Source organism: Hypomesus nipponensis, chromosome 20 (genome assembly GCF_054491055.1).
Source record: "Hypomesus nipponensis isolate SF chromosome 20, ASM5449105v1, whole genome shotgun sequence".
Classification (NCBI taxonomy): domain Eukaryota; kingdom Metazoa; phylum Chordata; class Actinopteri; order Osmeriformes; family Osmeridae; genus Hypomesus; species Hypomesus nipponensis.
In genome coordinates, this window is record NC_140380.1 from 5478319 (window position 1) to 5494084 (window position 15766).

The 15766-nt window shown below is 55.2% G+C and overlaps 1 protein-coding gene and 1 non-coding gene across 4 annotated transcripts; one reads left to right on the forward strand and one right to left on the reverse strand.

The window, feature by feature from the left end:
- Positions 1-1457: 1457 nt before the first annotated feature.
- On the reverse strand, positions 1458-15706 carry brd8a (bromodomain containing 8a). 3 transcript variants are annotated; one of them, XM_084684422.1, is made up of 21 exons: positions 15585-15706; positions 15404-15467; positions 14714-14810; positions 14505-14574; positions 14362-14411; positions 14028-14150; positions 13789-13869; positions 13523-13587; positions 12942-13084; positions 11729-11920; positions 11411-11492; positions 10509-10652; positions 9508-9671; positions 8580-9066; positions 8447-8490; positions 7754-8046; positions 5957-6049; positions 5741-5809; positions 4909-5191; positions 3087-3131; positions 1458-2184 (listed from the first exon to the last, which is right to left on the reverse strand). In XM_084684422.1, exons 2-21 carry the CDS (start codon positions 15420-15422, stop codon positions 2125-2127), a joined length of 2604 nt encoding a protein of 867 aa, XP_084540548.1. In that variant the 5' UTR covers positions 15423-15467; positions 15585-15706; the 3' UTR covers positions 1458-2124. The 3 variants fall into 3 exon arrangements, with proteins under 3 accessions (XP_084540548.1, XP_084540550.1, XP_084540549.1); XM_084684424.1 differs by lacking the exon at positions 10509-10652; XM_084684423.1 differs by lacking the exon at positions 3087-3131 and having other exon boundaries at positions 15585-15652.
- Positions 15662-15734, forward strand: trnaa-agc (transfer RNA alanine (anticodon AGC)). Its single transcript has one exon. It is a non-coding gene; the product is annotated as a tRNA-Ala (tRNA).
- The last annotated feature ends 32 nt before the right edge of the window (positions 15735-15766 follow it).

Below are 15766 nucleotides of genomic sequence, written 5' to 3' on the forward strand. Positions count from 1 at the left end.
GTATCGGAGTGTTCTTAAGTAGTTCTTCGGGGTACGTATGGCTTCAGCCTTTGTATTAATTTTCTCGTTCATGAAAGAAGGTTCTAGTTTAAAACTGCAGTAAGCTTCAAGCTTAACCAGTGTTCCAGAGGGATGAAAGCTGCTGTAATGTGGAAAGGTGAGATCGTAAATGTTCTTAAAGTAATACATAAGTCAACAAATGTGTAGATTTACTTCCGTCTAGCGAAACAAAAAGCAAAGAGCTCTAGGTCTTTATAATCCACTCGATCCACTTTCTATTAATGACGGATCTTTTGTGTGGTACTGGAGATACCTGTCGGTCTGTTTTTGCTGTGCACTACAAGACTAGCCAAAAGGCGATGATGGGGTTGTCCATCCCATTGTCCATTTGGTCAGACTGATTGGAAACACTAATGTCGTTTTATATGAAAGCCCCCACACACAGACACACTTGCTGCATGCAGCCCTATGAGAGGCTTTAGCCATGCCCAGCATCGCATCCTCTCCATATCCCCCTGTGGCACAAGAACAGTTCACAATAAATACTAGGGCTGGGCGATATATAACAAAATTGATATCTCGATATTGTCCAAAAATGTACGATATTCGATATATATATATATCTCGATATGTTTTCATTTAAATAATAAAACAAATATGATTTTCTTTTTCCATCATTCGAAAGCACTATTTAGATGGAACATGACATGGTACTTGCTACTTGACAAAATGGACCTCACATGGAACAATTCATGCAGAGGTCCTTATGTGACAGGACAATAAGAGAGCAAAAGAGAGTGCCTGTGCGAGTGCAGTTTCTAGTTAGTTTACATGCTCTTTGTGAGCACGTGCACAAATGCTGTCTCTGTGTGTGTTTGTGAGGAGCCAGACGGTGATCCTAAAACACAAGCAACACAAGGACCTTTTAAAAAAATATATATATATATATATTGATATTCACAATATTTTCAAATTTTACATTGTCGTGAAAATGATTGCGATAATGTCTCTAATATTCGATATATCGCCCAGCCCTATGAAATACACACACCAACAGCGGCAGTACTTGATGAACCCAGAGCGCTAGGCTACTCCCATGATCGACTGTTACTAGTAGGTTTTGTTTCCCCCTCCAATTAGTCTGAGCTGTAGTTAGCATCTTCTCACACTTCATGACGTGCGGTCATGAAGACGACACGCGTAGCACTCACCAATCGCCTGTACTGTGGCTGTCTGCTATTGGTCGAGAAGACTTGGTCAGTGAGGGTTCGAAAGTATTGTAACTGATTGTCACTACTTGACTGAGATGTGTTCAGTTGATTTGTGCACAGCATAGGTTTGCTGGTGGTTTTAATAATAAAAAATTCAAAGAAGAAGTTCCGACACTTGTGGTGTTTCATGTGTTCCAGTTAGTAGGGGGGGGGGGGGCATTCAGAACGTAGTTAGAACCAAGCCAATTCTTAGTCAGCAATGTTTATTGTTTTCCCAAACATTCATGACTGCCTCGACGAAGGCGTATGTACACAACAGGACATGCCCGTACAATACTAGACAGAGTACGTTCAAAACACATCACATCACACGTTCACAATGTAAGGTTACGCCATTCGTCGTGTCGACCCAACACAGTGTAGTCCAGATAGCCCACCCTGCACCCCAGACTACCTCATCATGTGGCCCAGATGAAACATAATGACCTTTTCTTAATATGTTAAACATGTACCGATCTGCATTGCCGACATGACAAAGACGGGTAGTCGATGTGCAGGTTAGGATGTCGTCCCCTTTCCCATCTGGTAGGCGGGTAGACGAGAAGTGCATTCGGTCCTATAAAAATAGGTCCTTCGTCCGCTCAGAACACAACAGGCGCTCATGGTTTAATAAGTGCTTTTCTTGGGGGGGGGGGGGGGGAGGGGGGGGCTGTACTGTCTAATTTCACCTAGATGACATGAGTGGATAGCATTGCACTTTGGAGCTGAGAGGGGTCCATGTTGTGAAGGAGATGGGAGGAAGAGGGGTTTGCCCAGGCAGGGGTGTCCTCCGTGTCGGATCAAGCGGGCCTGACCGGAGGGCATCGATCAGACGTCCCCCGTCCAGCTCCCAGACATCCAGGCTTCCTCCGGGTCACTTCTTCATCTTCAGGTCGGCCTCTATGGCACAGCGGCGCCCTCTAGTGCCCCCGTCCTGGTACAGCGGGGCAAGACATTTCAAAAAGCTGTCAGTTGAAGATTATGGATTTTGTGATTATGAATGGGAAAGGTACGGAGTATTAAATGCTATCTACATCCAAATAATGGCTTATCCATAATTGTTTTATTTATCATTTTAGATTATACCTAGACTGGTAGACAGCATCCTGTATAAGGATTAAGATGGATATTTCCACGGGTACTAAGTTAATTATGCACGTAATTCAAATGCACAATTTATTCCAGAATACTGTTGACATAAAATAAATATGTTGGTGTATCCACATGTTACAATCGTTACTGACCATTTTTTTTTTTACTACCGGTATTTTGTATACCTGTACCATAATGCCCAGTTATGTTAAGAATGCTATTTCGCTGGTTCTGAAAGAAAAAAAAAACGTATAATATATATACTATAATATTCAAATATATCTGTATGAGGGAGGGAGAGATGATAGCGAAAACAGAAACAAAAATATATATTTGAGCAGATTGTGGTCTGCAGCTGTTGTCAAGGTGCTTACAAAGACAGAGAGAGAAGTTGTGGGTGGGGTATTTTTCCATAAATATTCCTTTATGGGGTAGTGGTTATGCTCCAAATGACACTTTGAGAACACCCAATCATCTTAAGCATGCTAGCTAGCTAGGATTTGAAACCAAAAATAAAGCTTCGACAATATAAACAGTGACATCCAGAATGGGGACGAAAAAACACGACAATTTCGTTTTTAGTGAACATTATTGGGCCACAACTGTGTGTGTGTGTGTGTGTGTGTGTGTGGAGAAGGGGGGCGGGGGAGGAGAGAGCGATGAACAGGAAAAAAACTGGAGAAAAAAAAATGAAGAAAACGGTTTGAGCGGGTAATCGGCTGCGGCTATTGTCAGAGTACTTACAAAGAGAGAGAGAAGGAAGGCAGGAGAGGCCATGGGGACACTGTCCTGTGAGAGGACAGAAGATCCAGTCAGAGAGAGGGAGAAAGAGAGAGAGAGACAGAGAGAGAGCGCAAGGGAAGAAGAGGGGCAGAGTGACTGAAACACAGAAGACACACTGTAACAGCGGTGGCACACACACACACACAAGCACACAGTGGCACAAGGACAACGTCACGATGAGGCACAGCACCATTCTGTGCCACACCTGGACAGCGAGGATGTGAGCCCTGCTCTTTCCCTCATCTTCTTTTCTGTCGGACGGACGAGTGATAGCGGCTGACCTGCCAAACTGTCTGAAAGAGGGACAACAAGCATCCTGTATGAGGATTAGGATGGACACTTTCAGCGCTGAGTGTGACAAGTCCCAACGGGCGATGATGACAAAGCACCAGGGTTGGGGTCGAGAATTTGTGGAACCAGAGAATTTGTGGAAGTCATTCGAAATCGGCCTCCGTTCGTGGAACAAGACCCGGAGAAGCTGTGCTGAAATCTGGGTGCATTTTAGAGGCGTTCGTTGTCAGAAGCACATTAGAACCGTGGAATGTGTCGCGGATGAACTACCGCAATACGAGAACCATTTTGAGTGCCTCCGAATCAAAAAAGTGTGCGTATGTCTGTGATTTTAATTAGAACACAATTCAGCTAAAATAAAACCTTTTTATTTGTATGATTTAGCAAGGCACAAACGACCTTGCTACATTCCGTTTCCCTGTCAATTCAATTCTGCAACTTGATTTTGATTCCAATTCCAGTCACTCAGAGAGTTTAAAGTCTGAACTCCAACGGCTGACCCTCCCAGCTCTGACGCTAGCACACGCACAAACAGCCAACAATAACAGACGGAAACACACACAGAGGCAAACACGAAAGCCGCGAAAGAAACGACAGAGAGACAGTATGAAGAAAGAAAGAAGGAAGGGGAGGGATGGAATGGACCGTGTGTGTGACGTGAAAGAGTGGACTCGCGTGGTCATGATTCGATTGTTTTCCGGGCCACAGTTGGACCCTGGGTCCCCCACGTGATTCGCTTGTAGCAGCAGATGTGTTCGTGCGTCAGTGGTGAGGGATGAGGAACAAACACCAAAAGGTCGGCGGAATGATTGGATGACGGCCGTTCATGAGGAAAACTGTCGTTTATCACACCGAAACCACACTCGCACGACACCGGGTACAGCAGTCACTAGGCCTGGTAATATACATTTCTTTCACAACGTTGGAATTGTGTTCTGAATGTTGTTCCTTGCGAAGCCCGCCCTGCCATCTTTAAAACCCAGTGACTCAAAGGATTGTTTCGGATCGTTTTGTCCCCCTGACCTATCCTCCTGCTTCTTAAAGCATCTGTTCTTCTCTCCCTATTACCTCCCATACTAGACTCACCTAAACCTGGGGCTGTCAGATGGCTGAGCGGTTAGGGAACAGGGCTATTAATCCAAAGGTTGCCGGTTTGATTCCCCGGCCGTGCGAAATGACATTGTGTCTTTGGGCAAGGCACTTCACCCTACTTGCCTTGGGGGGAATGTCCCTGTACTTACAGTAAGTCGCTCTGGATAAGAGTGCCTGCTAAATGACTAAATATAAACCTCAGTCCTCAACCCTCCCCCCCCCCCACCTAAGAATAACTTCCTTCCAACCCTGCCTGGCCCCTTTCAGCCCTCCGCAAAACTTTACCTCAACCCCCCCCCCCCCACACACACACACACACACACACTTTCCCCAGTGTCCTCTATGACCCCCCTCCATTGCTCCCCTTCCCACCCACCCCTCTCCGCCCAGCGCCCCCTACCTTGTCGGAGGGGTCCTGCTTGCGGGCGCCCTCCCGCCCGCGCAGGCTCTTGGCGCTGATGCCCGACTCGGAGGTCTGCATGATGAGCTGCGTGGCGAGGAACTGCTGGATCTGCTCCAGGACGTCGCGCTGCATCTCCAGCGCCATGTGGAACACGTCGTGGTCCGAGCTGTTGTACATGACGGCGTTCTGGAACATGAGCATGATGTCGCGCTGGAACTCGGCCGTGGTGCGGATCAGGCCCGTCTCGATGCTCTTCTTGATGGTGGACAGGTCCATGGGCCTGGTGGTGGGGGGGGGGAGGGGAGAAGGAGAGGGGGGAGGGGAGAAGGAGAGGGGGGAGGAGGGGGAGAAGGGGAACGAGAGGGGAGGGGGGGTGAGAAGGGGAGGGGGGGGGGGGAGGAGGGGGGGGGAGGAGGAGGGGAGAAGAGAAGGAGAGGGGGGGGGGAGGGGAGAAGAGAAGGAGAGGACGGGGGGGGGGAGGGGGAGAAGAGGGTGTGAGTTCTCTCCTGGGACCTTTCCCCGTGTCTTCCTTGAAGGTTTAGGCTGGTTTAGGTGCAGTTCTGTGGGCGTATGTGAAGCCTCTGTGAGGCGTTGCTTGTGAAAAAAAAAAAAAAAAAAAAGGGGCCGTGCGATTCGATTTAGAGGACAGGGGGTGGAAGGCTTGATGTATATATACAAACGAGGAAATGGTTAGCGGCAAGGCCAGTGAGGCAAGCCGTGAAGGACTATTGGCCCGAAGCCCGAAACGGAGTGTAGCACAGGCCCCACGAGGTGTTCTGAAGTGACTTTGAGAAGAGAATGACCAGCCCAGACTTTCCCCAGTTCTTACCTGTGTACTATACTGTGGTACCCTGGAGCAATGTCATCGGTCACTGGCTGTAGGAACACATTGGCGTACCTGTTGCACAGCAACCAAACACGCACACATCACTTTTTATTCGGGGGGAGGAGGAGGAGGGAGGAGGGGGGGGGCATATACTAGCGTGCGTCTGGCTCGCAGTGAATGCTCATGCTGTTTGTGGTGTATCTGTGCCGGGGTTCAGACCTGTGATTGGCCGCGGCGCGCCACACCAACATGATGGCCTTCTTCCAGATCTTCTGAGCCTGAATGGCCTCCTGGTCTTCACTGCTCATGGAGCTGGGAGGGAGGGAGGGAGGGAGGGAGGGAGAGAGGGAGGGAGGGAGGGAGGGAGAGAGGGAGGGAGGGAGGGAGGGAGGGAGGGAGGGAGGGAGAGAGGGAGGGAGAGAGGGAGGGGAGGAGGGAGGGAGGGAGGGAGGGAGGGGAGGAGGGAGGGAGGGAGGGAGGGAGGGAGGGGAGGAGGGAGGGAGGGAGGGAGGGAGGGAGGGAGGGAGGGAGGGAGGGAGGGAGGGAGGGAGGGAGGGAGGGAGGGAGGGAGGGAGGGAGGGAGGGAGGGAGGGAGGGAGGGGAGGAGGGAGGGAGGGAGGGAGGGAGGGAGGGAGGGAGGGAGGGAGGGAGGGAGGGAGGGGAGGGGAGGGGAGGAGGGAGGGAGGGAGGGAGGGAGGGAGGGAGGGGAGGAGGGAGGGAGGGAGGGAGGGAGGGAGGGAGGGAGGGAGGGAGGGAGGGAGGGAGGGGAGAAGGAAGTGAGGGGAGGGAGGGAGGGAGGGAGGGAGGGAGGGAGGGAGGGAGGGAGGGAGGGAGGGGAGGCGGGAGGGAGGGAGGGAGGGAGGGAGGGAGGGAGGGAGGGAGGGAGGGAGGGAGAGAAGGAAGTGAGGGGAGGGAGGGAGGGAGGGAGGGAGGGAGGGAGGGAGGGAGAGAGGGAGGGGAGGAGGGAGGGAGGGAGGGAGGGAGGGAGGGAGGGAGGGGAGGAGGGAGGGAGGGAGGGAGGGATGGAGGGAGGGAGGGAGGGAGGGAGGGAGGGAGGGAGGGAGGGAGGGAGGGAGGGAGGGAGGGAGGGAGGGAGGGAGGGGAGAAGGAAGTGAGGGGAGGGAGGGAGGGAGGGAGGGAGGGAGAGAGGGAGGGAGGGAGAGAGGGAGGGGAGGAGGGAGGGAGGGAGGGAGGGAGGGAGGGAGGGGAGGAGGGAGGGAGGGAGGGAGGGAGGGAGGGAGGGGAGGAGGGAGGGAGGGAGGGAGGGAGGGAGGGAGGGAGGGAGGGGAGGAGGGAGGGAGGGAGGGAGGGAGGGAGGGAGGGAGGGAGGGAGGGAGGAGGGAGGGAGGGAGGGAGGGAGGGAGGGAGGGAGGGAGGGAGGGAGGGAGGGAGGGAGGGGAGGAGGGAGGGGAGGGGAGGAGGGAGGGAGGGAGGGAGGGAGGGAGGGAGGGAGGGAGGGAGGGAGGGAGGGAGGGAGGGAGGGAGGGAGGGAGGAGGGAGGGAGGGAGGGAGGGGAGAAGGAAGTGAGGGGAGGGAGGGAGGGAGGGAGGGAGGGAGGGAGGGAGGGAGGGAGGGGAGGAGGGAGGGAGGGAGGGAGGGAGGGAGGGAGGGAGGGAGGGAGGGAGGGAGGGAGGGAGGGAGGGGAGAAGGAAGTGAGGGGAGGGAGGGAGGGAGGGAGGGAGGGAGAGAGGGAGGGGAGGAGGGAGGGAGGGAGGGAGGGAGGGGAGGAGGGAGGGAGGGAGGGAGGGATGGAGGGAGGGAGGGAGGGAGGGAGGGAGGGAGGGAGGGAGGGAGGGAGGGAGGGAGAAGGAAGTGAGGGGAGGGAGGGAGGGAGGGAGGGAGGGAGGGAGGGAGGGAGGGAGGGAGGGAGGGAGGGAGGGAGGGAGGGAGGGAGGGAGGGAGGGAGGGAGGGGAGGAGGGAGGGACACAAAAGGGAGGGGAGGTTAAACCCTTCCAGGTCAAACGGTAAACACCATACGACACCTGCGACGCCCAGCGTGCCCGTAGCTCACTCACAACTGGGACGAGGCGGGGCTGCTGGGGGCGGAGTCGGCCGTGGCGTGCAGCCGCAGGGAGGACGAGGCCGTGTGGAGGCTGGAGCCGTCCTCGCTCTCGCTGGCCCGCTCCAGCTCGCCCTCGGCCTCCGACAGGTAGCCCTCCTCCTCCTCCTCCTCCTCCTGCTCCGGCCCTTCTCCCTCCCCGTCCTCCTCGTCGCCCCTGCCGCCGCCGCTGGCCCCCGGCGGCTCTTTGGCGTCGGAGGCCACGCTGCCGTCCTCGCCGTCGCTCGGGCCCTCGTCCTCCTTCGCCTCCTGTAGGGGAAGGTGGGGGGGGGGGAGGGGGAAGAGAGAGACAGAGAGCGATGGGGGGAGAGGGTGAGAGGGAGAAAGAAAGTGAGAGGGATGGAGGGCAGGAGAAAAAAAGGAGGGGGGAGGAGGAGGAGTGGGAGAAAAAGAGAGATGGGGGGAGGGAGTGGATGAGAGAGAGAAGGAAAGAGAGAGGGCGGGTAGGAGAGAGAGAGGAGAGAGAGAAGGAAAGAGAGAGGGCGGGTAGGAGAGAGAGAGGAGAGAGAGAAGGAAAGAGAGAGGGCGGGTAGGAGAGAGAGAGGAGAGAGAGAAAAAGAGAGTGGAATAGATCTCAACCTTCCAGGGAAACTAACAAACAAGACAGCATGACGAGCCACTTCGTCACCAGCATCCTGTTGTATCTGACCTTGCAGTGCAGGGCGGTCACGGGGGCGCCTTCAGAGAGCAGGTCTGGAAAAGAGAAGCCGATGAGAGAACCAGCCACGTGACACGTCCCAACGCAACCGCCGTCCACGCGAGCGCGCGCGCGCGTCAATTACCTCCGCAGGACGCGTCCGCTCCCCGCCGCGTCCACGCCTCGCGCTCGCCCTTCCTGGCGCCGCGGGAGGGGGCGGCCGAGCCCCCCGAGCCCCCGCCGCCCCCCGAGGCCTTGGCCCGCAGGAAGGCCCCGGCCTGGCCGGGCTCCGTCGCCCCCGAGGAGACGCACGAGGAGGAGGAGGAGGAGCAGGAGGAGGGGGCCCCCACGCCCAGGGTGTACGCCGAGGGGCACCGGTTGGCGCCGCCGCCGCCGCCGCAGCCCCCCCCCGGGCCCCCCGCCTCCCTCTGCCCTTCCGGGCCGGCGTGCAGGGAGGCCGGGTGGAGGGAGGGGAGCTGGGAGGCTCCAGCTCCGAGGGGGGCGGAGGGGCCTGCCTCGGGGGTCCTGAAGGGGGCTTCCCAGGGGCCGGTGAGAGCGTGGCCGCTCTCCTCACACAGAGACAGGGCGGCTTCGACGGCGGCGGCGTCCAGGGCCTCGGAATTCTCGTCTCCCTGGAGGCAGGGGAGACGGGACACTCAATTGGCAAGTCGGGGTCACCGGAACCTTCCGTTGCCTTGGGGACCCTTACGTTGCCTTACGTAACACTATGCTGCAACCGGATTTTTCCGCCGTTTCCGCGCATTAAACACTTGACTGTATTTCCAAGTTACTTTTGATGACGGTGACTCGCTAGATGCAATCTCCAATCCTCGACATCTCAATCGAGGTGGGAGCACGTCACGATTAAGTCTTAACCGGGGCTCCAACCGGAAATCTCCATTAGCATCGACTTGATCTCAATGGTATCGAAACATGACCTCAGAGCACCACAGGAATTTCCCCTAACCCGCCCACCTTCCAAACACTTCTCAAACCACCTCTCAGAGCTATTAACCGGAGCGTCGCTGAGGAAAAAAGGCAAAGATCGCGCTTCGGCCCCAGACAAGACGTACCTTGTCCTCGATGATGGCGATGATGTCACCCACGGTCTCCAGGTCCAGCTCGTCGCCCATGTACGACACCGTCACCAGGTCTTCCTCCCCCAGTTCCGGCACCTTCTCCCCACCGGGGCCCGACTGGCACACCGCCGGCACGGCCGACGCCATCTCCTCTCCCCCTGCCCACACACAGAAAGACAAGGGCTTCCGGGTCAATCCGGCTGCCTGACTTCCAGACCAGCAGGTGAGATGAGAATGGTTTTACCTCAGACAGTGCAACAACACAACTGACATCCGACGGGGGGGGGGGGGGGGTGCGTGGGACACATCCAATGTTCAACCCAGCCTGAAGGGGCAAATGTCTATCACATTGGTTACGCTTGCTGCAGCGTTAGCGACCTCTAATGACCACGGCCAAACGATTGAACCCATGAATTATAACACTCTGTGACTGGAAAGACACTTTTGAATCTGTAGGGGCCGAATTGAACGTTTGCAAAATCATTTGCAAGAATGTATCCAGCTGTCCATTTCTAAATGTGCATGGTGAGAGCCCCTGTTCACACCTGAGAGCAGATGTGAATGCACCCAGGACGTATTGAGATGCCACCCCGTCTGTGTTGTTCTGATGTATTGTCCTGCTTCCGTTCGTTTCCGGAAGACCAGGCACGGAAGCACACTTTGCCGCCTCCTACTGGGTCAAAACAGCGACACGTTTTGCTCCGTGCAAACCGAAACGTTCGGGAGAGAGCAAAATCCCTGGCGAGGCGCGCAGAGACGCCTTCTAAACGCCAGACGTCCTCTGCCCGCTCGCGGTCAAATCGCCCGAGACGCCTGCTCAGACCAGGTGAGAACAGGGTTTAGGATGCCGCCTCCTTCAAAACAAGATGGAGGGCTCCCTTCGAAAACAAACAACAACAAAAAACACTTCCCTGAGGGCTGAGAGGAAAAGGAGGGAGGGAGTGGGGGCATGGAGCAGGTGAGCACAGACAGACACGGAGACAAGCGGAAGAGACCTGTGTGCAGCGAGGCAGGGCAGTCCATAGCAGGGGCTGTGCTCGTGAGCTGGACGCCGGCGGAAGCTTCCGGGCTGGACAGGGAGCCCAGAGAGGAGAACTGGGCAGGACCGGCCTCTAGCAGGCGAGACAGTGTAGGGGCACCTGCCGCACACACACACACACACACACATAGAGCATAGACAGCATCCACAAAGGGCAGGGGAAGCATTATGTTTGCCCCGTGGGGGAAAACACATACACACACGAATACACTGATATAACTCCACGGTTGTGACGTGCGGCTGTTTTTGGTGGAGGTCGGAGTCATCGAATCCTGTTTCTCCCTGGACGCTCAAGACATGCGCTCATTTTGGAACTGGATGACGATAGGCTGACAAGGAGGAAGGGGGGAGGGGGGGGGGAATGCCTTCCTCCTCTGTGGACGTTATTGTCCCCATGGAATGTCTTTGCCTTTTATCACACACCGCCTCGACAGCTCAGCAGGAAGGTGTCCAGAGGAACACTCCTCTTTCGTATCATCGATGTTGACCGTTTAGCCCTCGAGGACAAAGGTCACGGTAAATGTTTTTTTTTCTTTTCAAAGTCGACGGTTTCATCGTATCAAACAAACGTCCGGTCGGGGGCGAGCAAAGCCAATTTGCCCCAGCTTTAGAGTCCCTTCCCGAACAGACGTAGCGCCTATAAGCACGCAAGCACAAAAAGCCGCGGTTTGCATAAACAGTATCGCGAGTATCGCTTAGCGGCGCTAGAACATTCCACATGTATCCTCGCAACTCTCGCTTATGTAACTAGTATTAGGCAAGAGTATGCCCTGTGAACAAGCTGGGTGTGTGCACAAGTTTGGGTGTGTGTGTGTTTTTTTTTTTGTGGGGGGGGGGGTAGTGTGCTTGTGGATTTACCTGTTGCTTGGGAGCCAGGTATGTTGGGCGCAGTCAGCTGTAAGTCGTGTGCTGCAGCCAAAGCCAGGTCGCCATCGCCGACCTGGAAGACAGTGAACACAGAGGTACGTTCAAGACCCCTCTTCCTCAGCACTGCCCGCATTTGCACCAGGCTTCTGCTATGGATGTGCAAAGAAAAAAAAAGAAAAACAACTACAACAACAAAATGTCTAAACCAAATAAAATAAGATTTTCTTTCCTTAGATTATTTTAATAATTAATTATTAAATTATTAAATTAATTATTTATTTATTAATTATTTTAATTAATCAGATTTACCAGTCTCGGGCTGGTGGGCAAAAGACTGCCTTTCTTCAGCAGCTCAGAGAGCAGGGGGGAGGGGGGGGGTGTCGCCTTCTGGACGAGGAGCTTCTTCTGCAGGGAGTCTTCCAGGACCGCCCCCAGGCCCCCGTCTCCAGCCCCAGGAACCGAGGTCTCAGTAAGGGGCATGAACACTGCTGCTCCGGGGGCCTGGAGGGTCAAAGTGAAAGGCCCTGTCTTTACACCTGCACCGTGTGAGCTCCAGTCAGGTCTCCTTGAGAGCCCCTTGCCCTGCCCCCAGCCCTCCCCCCAGCCCTGCCCCCAGCCCTGCCCCTAACCCCTTCCCCCTAGCCCTGCCCCCAGCCCTGCCCCCAGCCCTGCCCCCTAGCCCTGCCCCCTAGCCCTGCCCCTAGCCCTGCCCCCAGCCCTGCCCCCTAGCCCTGCCCCCTAGCCCTGCCCCTAGCCCTGCCCCTAGCCCTGCCCCCTAGCCCTACCCCCAGCCCTGCCCCCTAGCCCTGCCCCCTAGCCCTGCCCCTAGCCCTGCCCCCAGCCCTGCCCCCTAGCCCTGCCCCCTAGCCCTGCCCCTAGCCCTGCCCCCGGCCCTGCCCCCGGCCCTGCCCCCGGCCCTGCCCCCAGCCCTGCCCCTAGCCCTGCCACCAGCCCTGCCCCCAGCCCTGCCCCTAGCCCTGCCCCCTAGCCCTACCCCCAGCCCTGCCCCCTAGCCCTGCCCCCTAGCCCTGCCCCTAGCCCTGCCCCCAGCCCTGCCCCCTAGCCCTGCCCCCTAGCCCTGCCCCTAGCCCTGCCCCCGGCCCTGCCCCCGGCCCTGCCCCCGGCCCTGCCCCCAGCCCTGCCCCTAGCCCTGCCACCAGCCCTGCCCCCAGCCCTGCCCCTAGCCCTGCCCCCAGCCCTGGCCCTAGCCCTGCCCCTAGCCCTGCCCCCAGCCCTGCCCCCAGCCCTGCCCCTAGCCCTGCTCCCAGCCCTGCCCCCTAGCCCTGCCCCTAGCCCTGCCCCCGGCCCTGCCCCCGGCCCTGCCCCCAGCCCTGCCCCTAGCCCTGCCACCAGCCCTGCCCCCAGCCCTGCCCCTAGCCCTGCCCCCAGCCCTGGCCCTAGCCCTGCCCCTAGCCCTGCCCCCAGCCCTGCCCCTAGCCCTGCTCCCAGCCCTGCCCCCGGCCCTGCCCCCGGCCCTGCCCCCGGCCCTGCCCCTAGCCCTTCCCCCCTGACAGGGACTCACAGGGACAGAAGAGCCGGGATCCTCGGCCACGTTCGGCAGCGCATCGCCGTGGGAGAACTCGAGGCCCGGCGAACCGCACCCCGGGGGGGATCGCACAGTCACACTTGGCACTCGTTTAGGGGTGTTCTTCACCGCCTGTCTGGCTGGAAGGGGGTCAGGGGTTGGGGCGGCAGGGGTAAGACTGCTCTTAGTTCAGTCGTCACACACACACACACCACACGAGAAAGGCCCGTGCCCGAAAAGACGAGCGAAGCACAATTTGCGTGGCTGTTTGTGTCCGACATCGACGTGCGTCACGTGTTTACTTGAATTCCGTTGTTCTTTGTTATTAGTATTTTCGGGGGTTGTGAGGATGATTTTCGGTTTGTTTTTTCGTCGTTATGTGTTCTGTGTGGACCCGAGGAAGAGTCGCTGATGCGTTTCTGGATCCACTAATGAGGATCTTAATCAAATCAAATCCAACACCACGCGGTGACCGGCGACTGATTTGGACGACGCCTGGTCTGCGCGTTTGTAACAAGCGCGTGACTACAACGAGCGTTTCTCGGAAACCGGCGTCCGTCGAAACGAGTCGAGCGTACCCTGATAGGCTGCGTCTGTTGCCCTCCTCTTCTCCTCGGCTGTTTCCTCGTCCTCCTTCTTCTTCCTGATAAGACACAAAGGTCACACGAGGGTCACATTTTCTCTGGAGCAACCTCTGGCGAGGAGTTCCCTGGGTGTCCTACCGACAAAGAGTGTCATCCAATATGAACGTTCAAGCACAGGTATTCCTTGGGTGCTAAAAACAGGCGTGTGAGACGTGCCTACTGCTGGAATAACGCCGTTATTAAACAGATGTTTGTCTTACTGCAGAATGTCGCTCCATAGCTCCTCCAGTTGGGTGTCGAGGTGGCCTGTTTGGATCAGCTCAGCTTCTCTCTTCAGCTTCCTGTGAACGGCGCAGATCGCAAAACCTGCTTCGTCAAGTGGCCTACAGCTGCTGGACGCCTTCGTCCACAGTATTCACTGTTATTTCACTGCGGACGAGAGACGTGCTCTCTTGACCTCCGACGGACGCGACTGGAGCCGCTGTGAGGCCGGGCGTACCTGTGTTTCTCCTGGGTGTCCTTGATCAGCCTCTTGAGCTCGTCGATCCTCTCCGTCGTGAGCCTGCGCACGATCACGTCCTCGACTGTTTCCACCACCTCCCCTTTCTCCCCCCGCTTCCGTCTGTGTGGAACAAACACCATACCACAGATGTCATGGGCTGTCCACCGATACCTACAGGCACGATGACGTTCTATTTCCACGTCTCTGCAATTTTGCATCACAACACTAGTGTCTTATCTGGTGACCAAGGGGAATGGTACTTCCATTACACAGCACTAAAACATGATACACCCACATCCAAAGATGATTTATGTCAAGTTTCTTTATTTACTTTGGTGCCTCGGTTGTCTCCAGAAGTCCAGAGTACTGAGATGCACAGTGCTGAGAGGAAAAAGAGAGAAGAGGAGGGTCAAAGATACTGTACTCTGAGGTACCATCTGCTTGCTTTCGTTTGGAAATGTCCGCCTGTCTTACCTTTTGTGAAAACCAGTCCGGGGGCCGTCCAGGCTCTGAGAAGGGTTTGATGGCTCGACTGACTGACACCCTAAAAATATTAAATGACAACGGAAGGTGCAATAATGATCTATTTTTAGTTACTTTTTTGAAATCCTGTGGCCAAACATTTATGTCGTCTAAAAAAAGTGTTATGTAGTAGGATATGGTTAGTGATACGATGACAGTACCAGTTCTGGTCTCCACTCTTCATGACAGAGGTGGCCAAGCATAGCTTTTCCCTTACTGACCATGGTTCGGTAGGCCCCATAGAGAGCAACTTGTGTTCTGCAGATGGAGTTTTAGGGGGATGAGGGAAAAGGGGTTAATCAATATCCATACATAGCTCAGTATTGTTCAGAATCTCTTGGTTCAAAGCTCATATGTCAAACTTTATGTTTTCTTCTCATCTTGCTCAACCAAAGCCGTCATCTTGTCCTGATCATAAAACCTATGAACCCCAACCTAATGTGCGAGGGAGAGTCATGCTTGCAAATGTCACTTGCTATCATGCGAACATATTGTGCAAGAGGAGTAAAACATTCTAAGAATAGAAAATATCATTTTGTAAAATAAAACTATAATGTTTGCTAGCCGGCTGATATTTTGGACGGCTGTGCAGCTGTGCATGTTTTGCGTATTAGTCAGATTTAGCTAGCTAGCTAGCTGTAATCGAGCTAACGTACCTTAACATACAGTAGCAGGGGGTGGCTACTAGCTCAGCCATTCATGCATGTTGTGCTATACATGGTTAGTATATAGGCTACAAATGGCATTTACTTCATGTGAGCATGCAACTTGTTCTCTGGCTCATAACAACCCAAACTGTCATGTGTAGGTCTGCTATGTATAAATACTGTTATAACTCGTTATTTACTCACTTCCAACCCCGCTCGCCATCTTCTTGTCACTCCTCCCCTGTACCCTCCCAAGTTGAATTTCTCCCTGTCGGGTTAACCAATAAAATGTTCATTCGATGATTGTTAATGATACTTTTTAGTTTAGCGCAAAATTGTAAATAGCAATTGTTTGCTTCACAACAGACATCTATAATGTACTTACTGTTTCTGATTCTCTGATTTTTCCTTTTTGCGTTTGATTTAAAATATTGGCTAATTTTATCCGTTGGTCGTTTCACCGGGGGATTAGCTCAAATGGTAGAGCGCTCGCTTAGCATGCGAGAGGTAGCGGGATCGATGCCCGCATCCTCCAAACGTTTTGACTTTGTGAGAAACTGTAGATTA

Coding starts and splice junctions, on each gene's coding strand:
- brd8a (XM_084684422.1), bottom strand. Junction 9,672..10,508: donor CCCTGCCTCGCTGCACACAG/GTCTCTTCCGCT, acceptor GTGTGTGGGCAG/GGGGAGAGGAGATGGCGTCG. Junction 5,192..5,740: donor TACCACAGTATAGTACACAG/GTAAGAACTGGG, acceptor CCCCACCACCAG/GCCCATGGACCTGTCCACCA.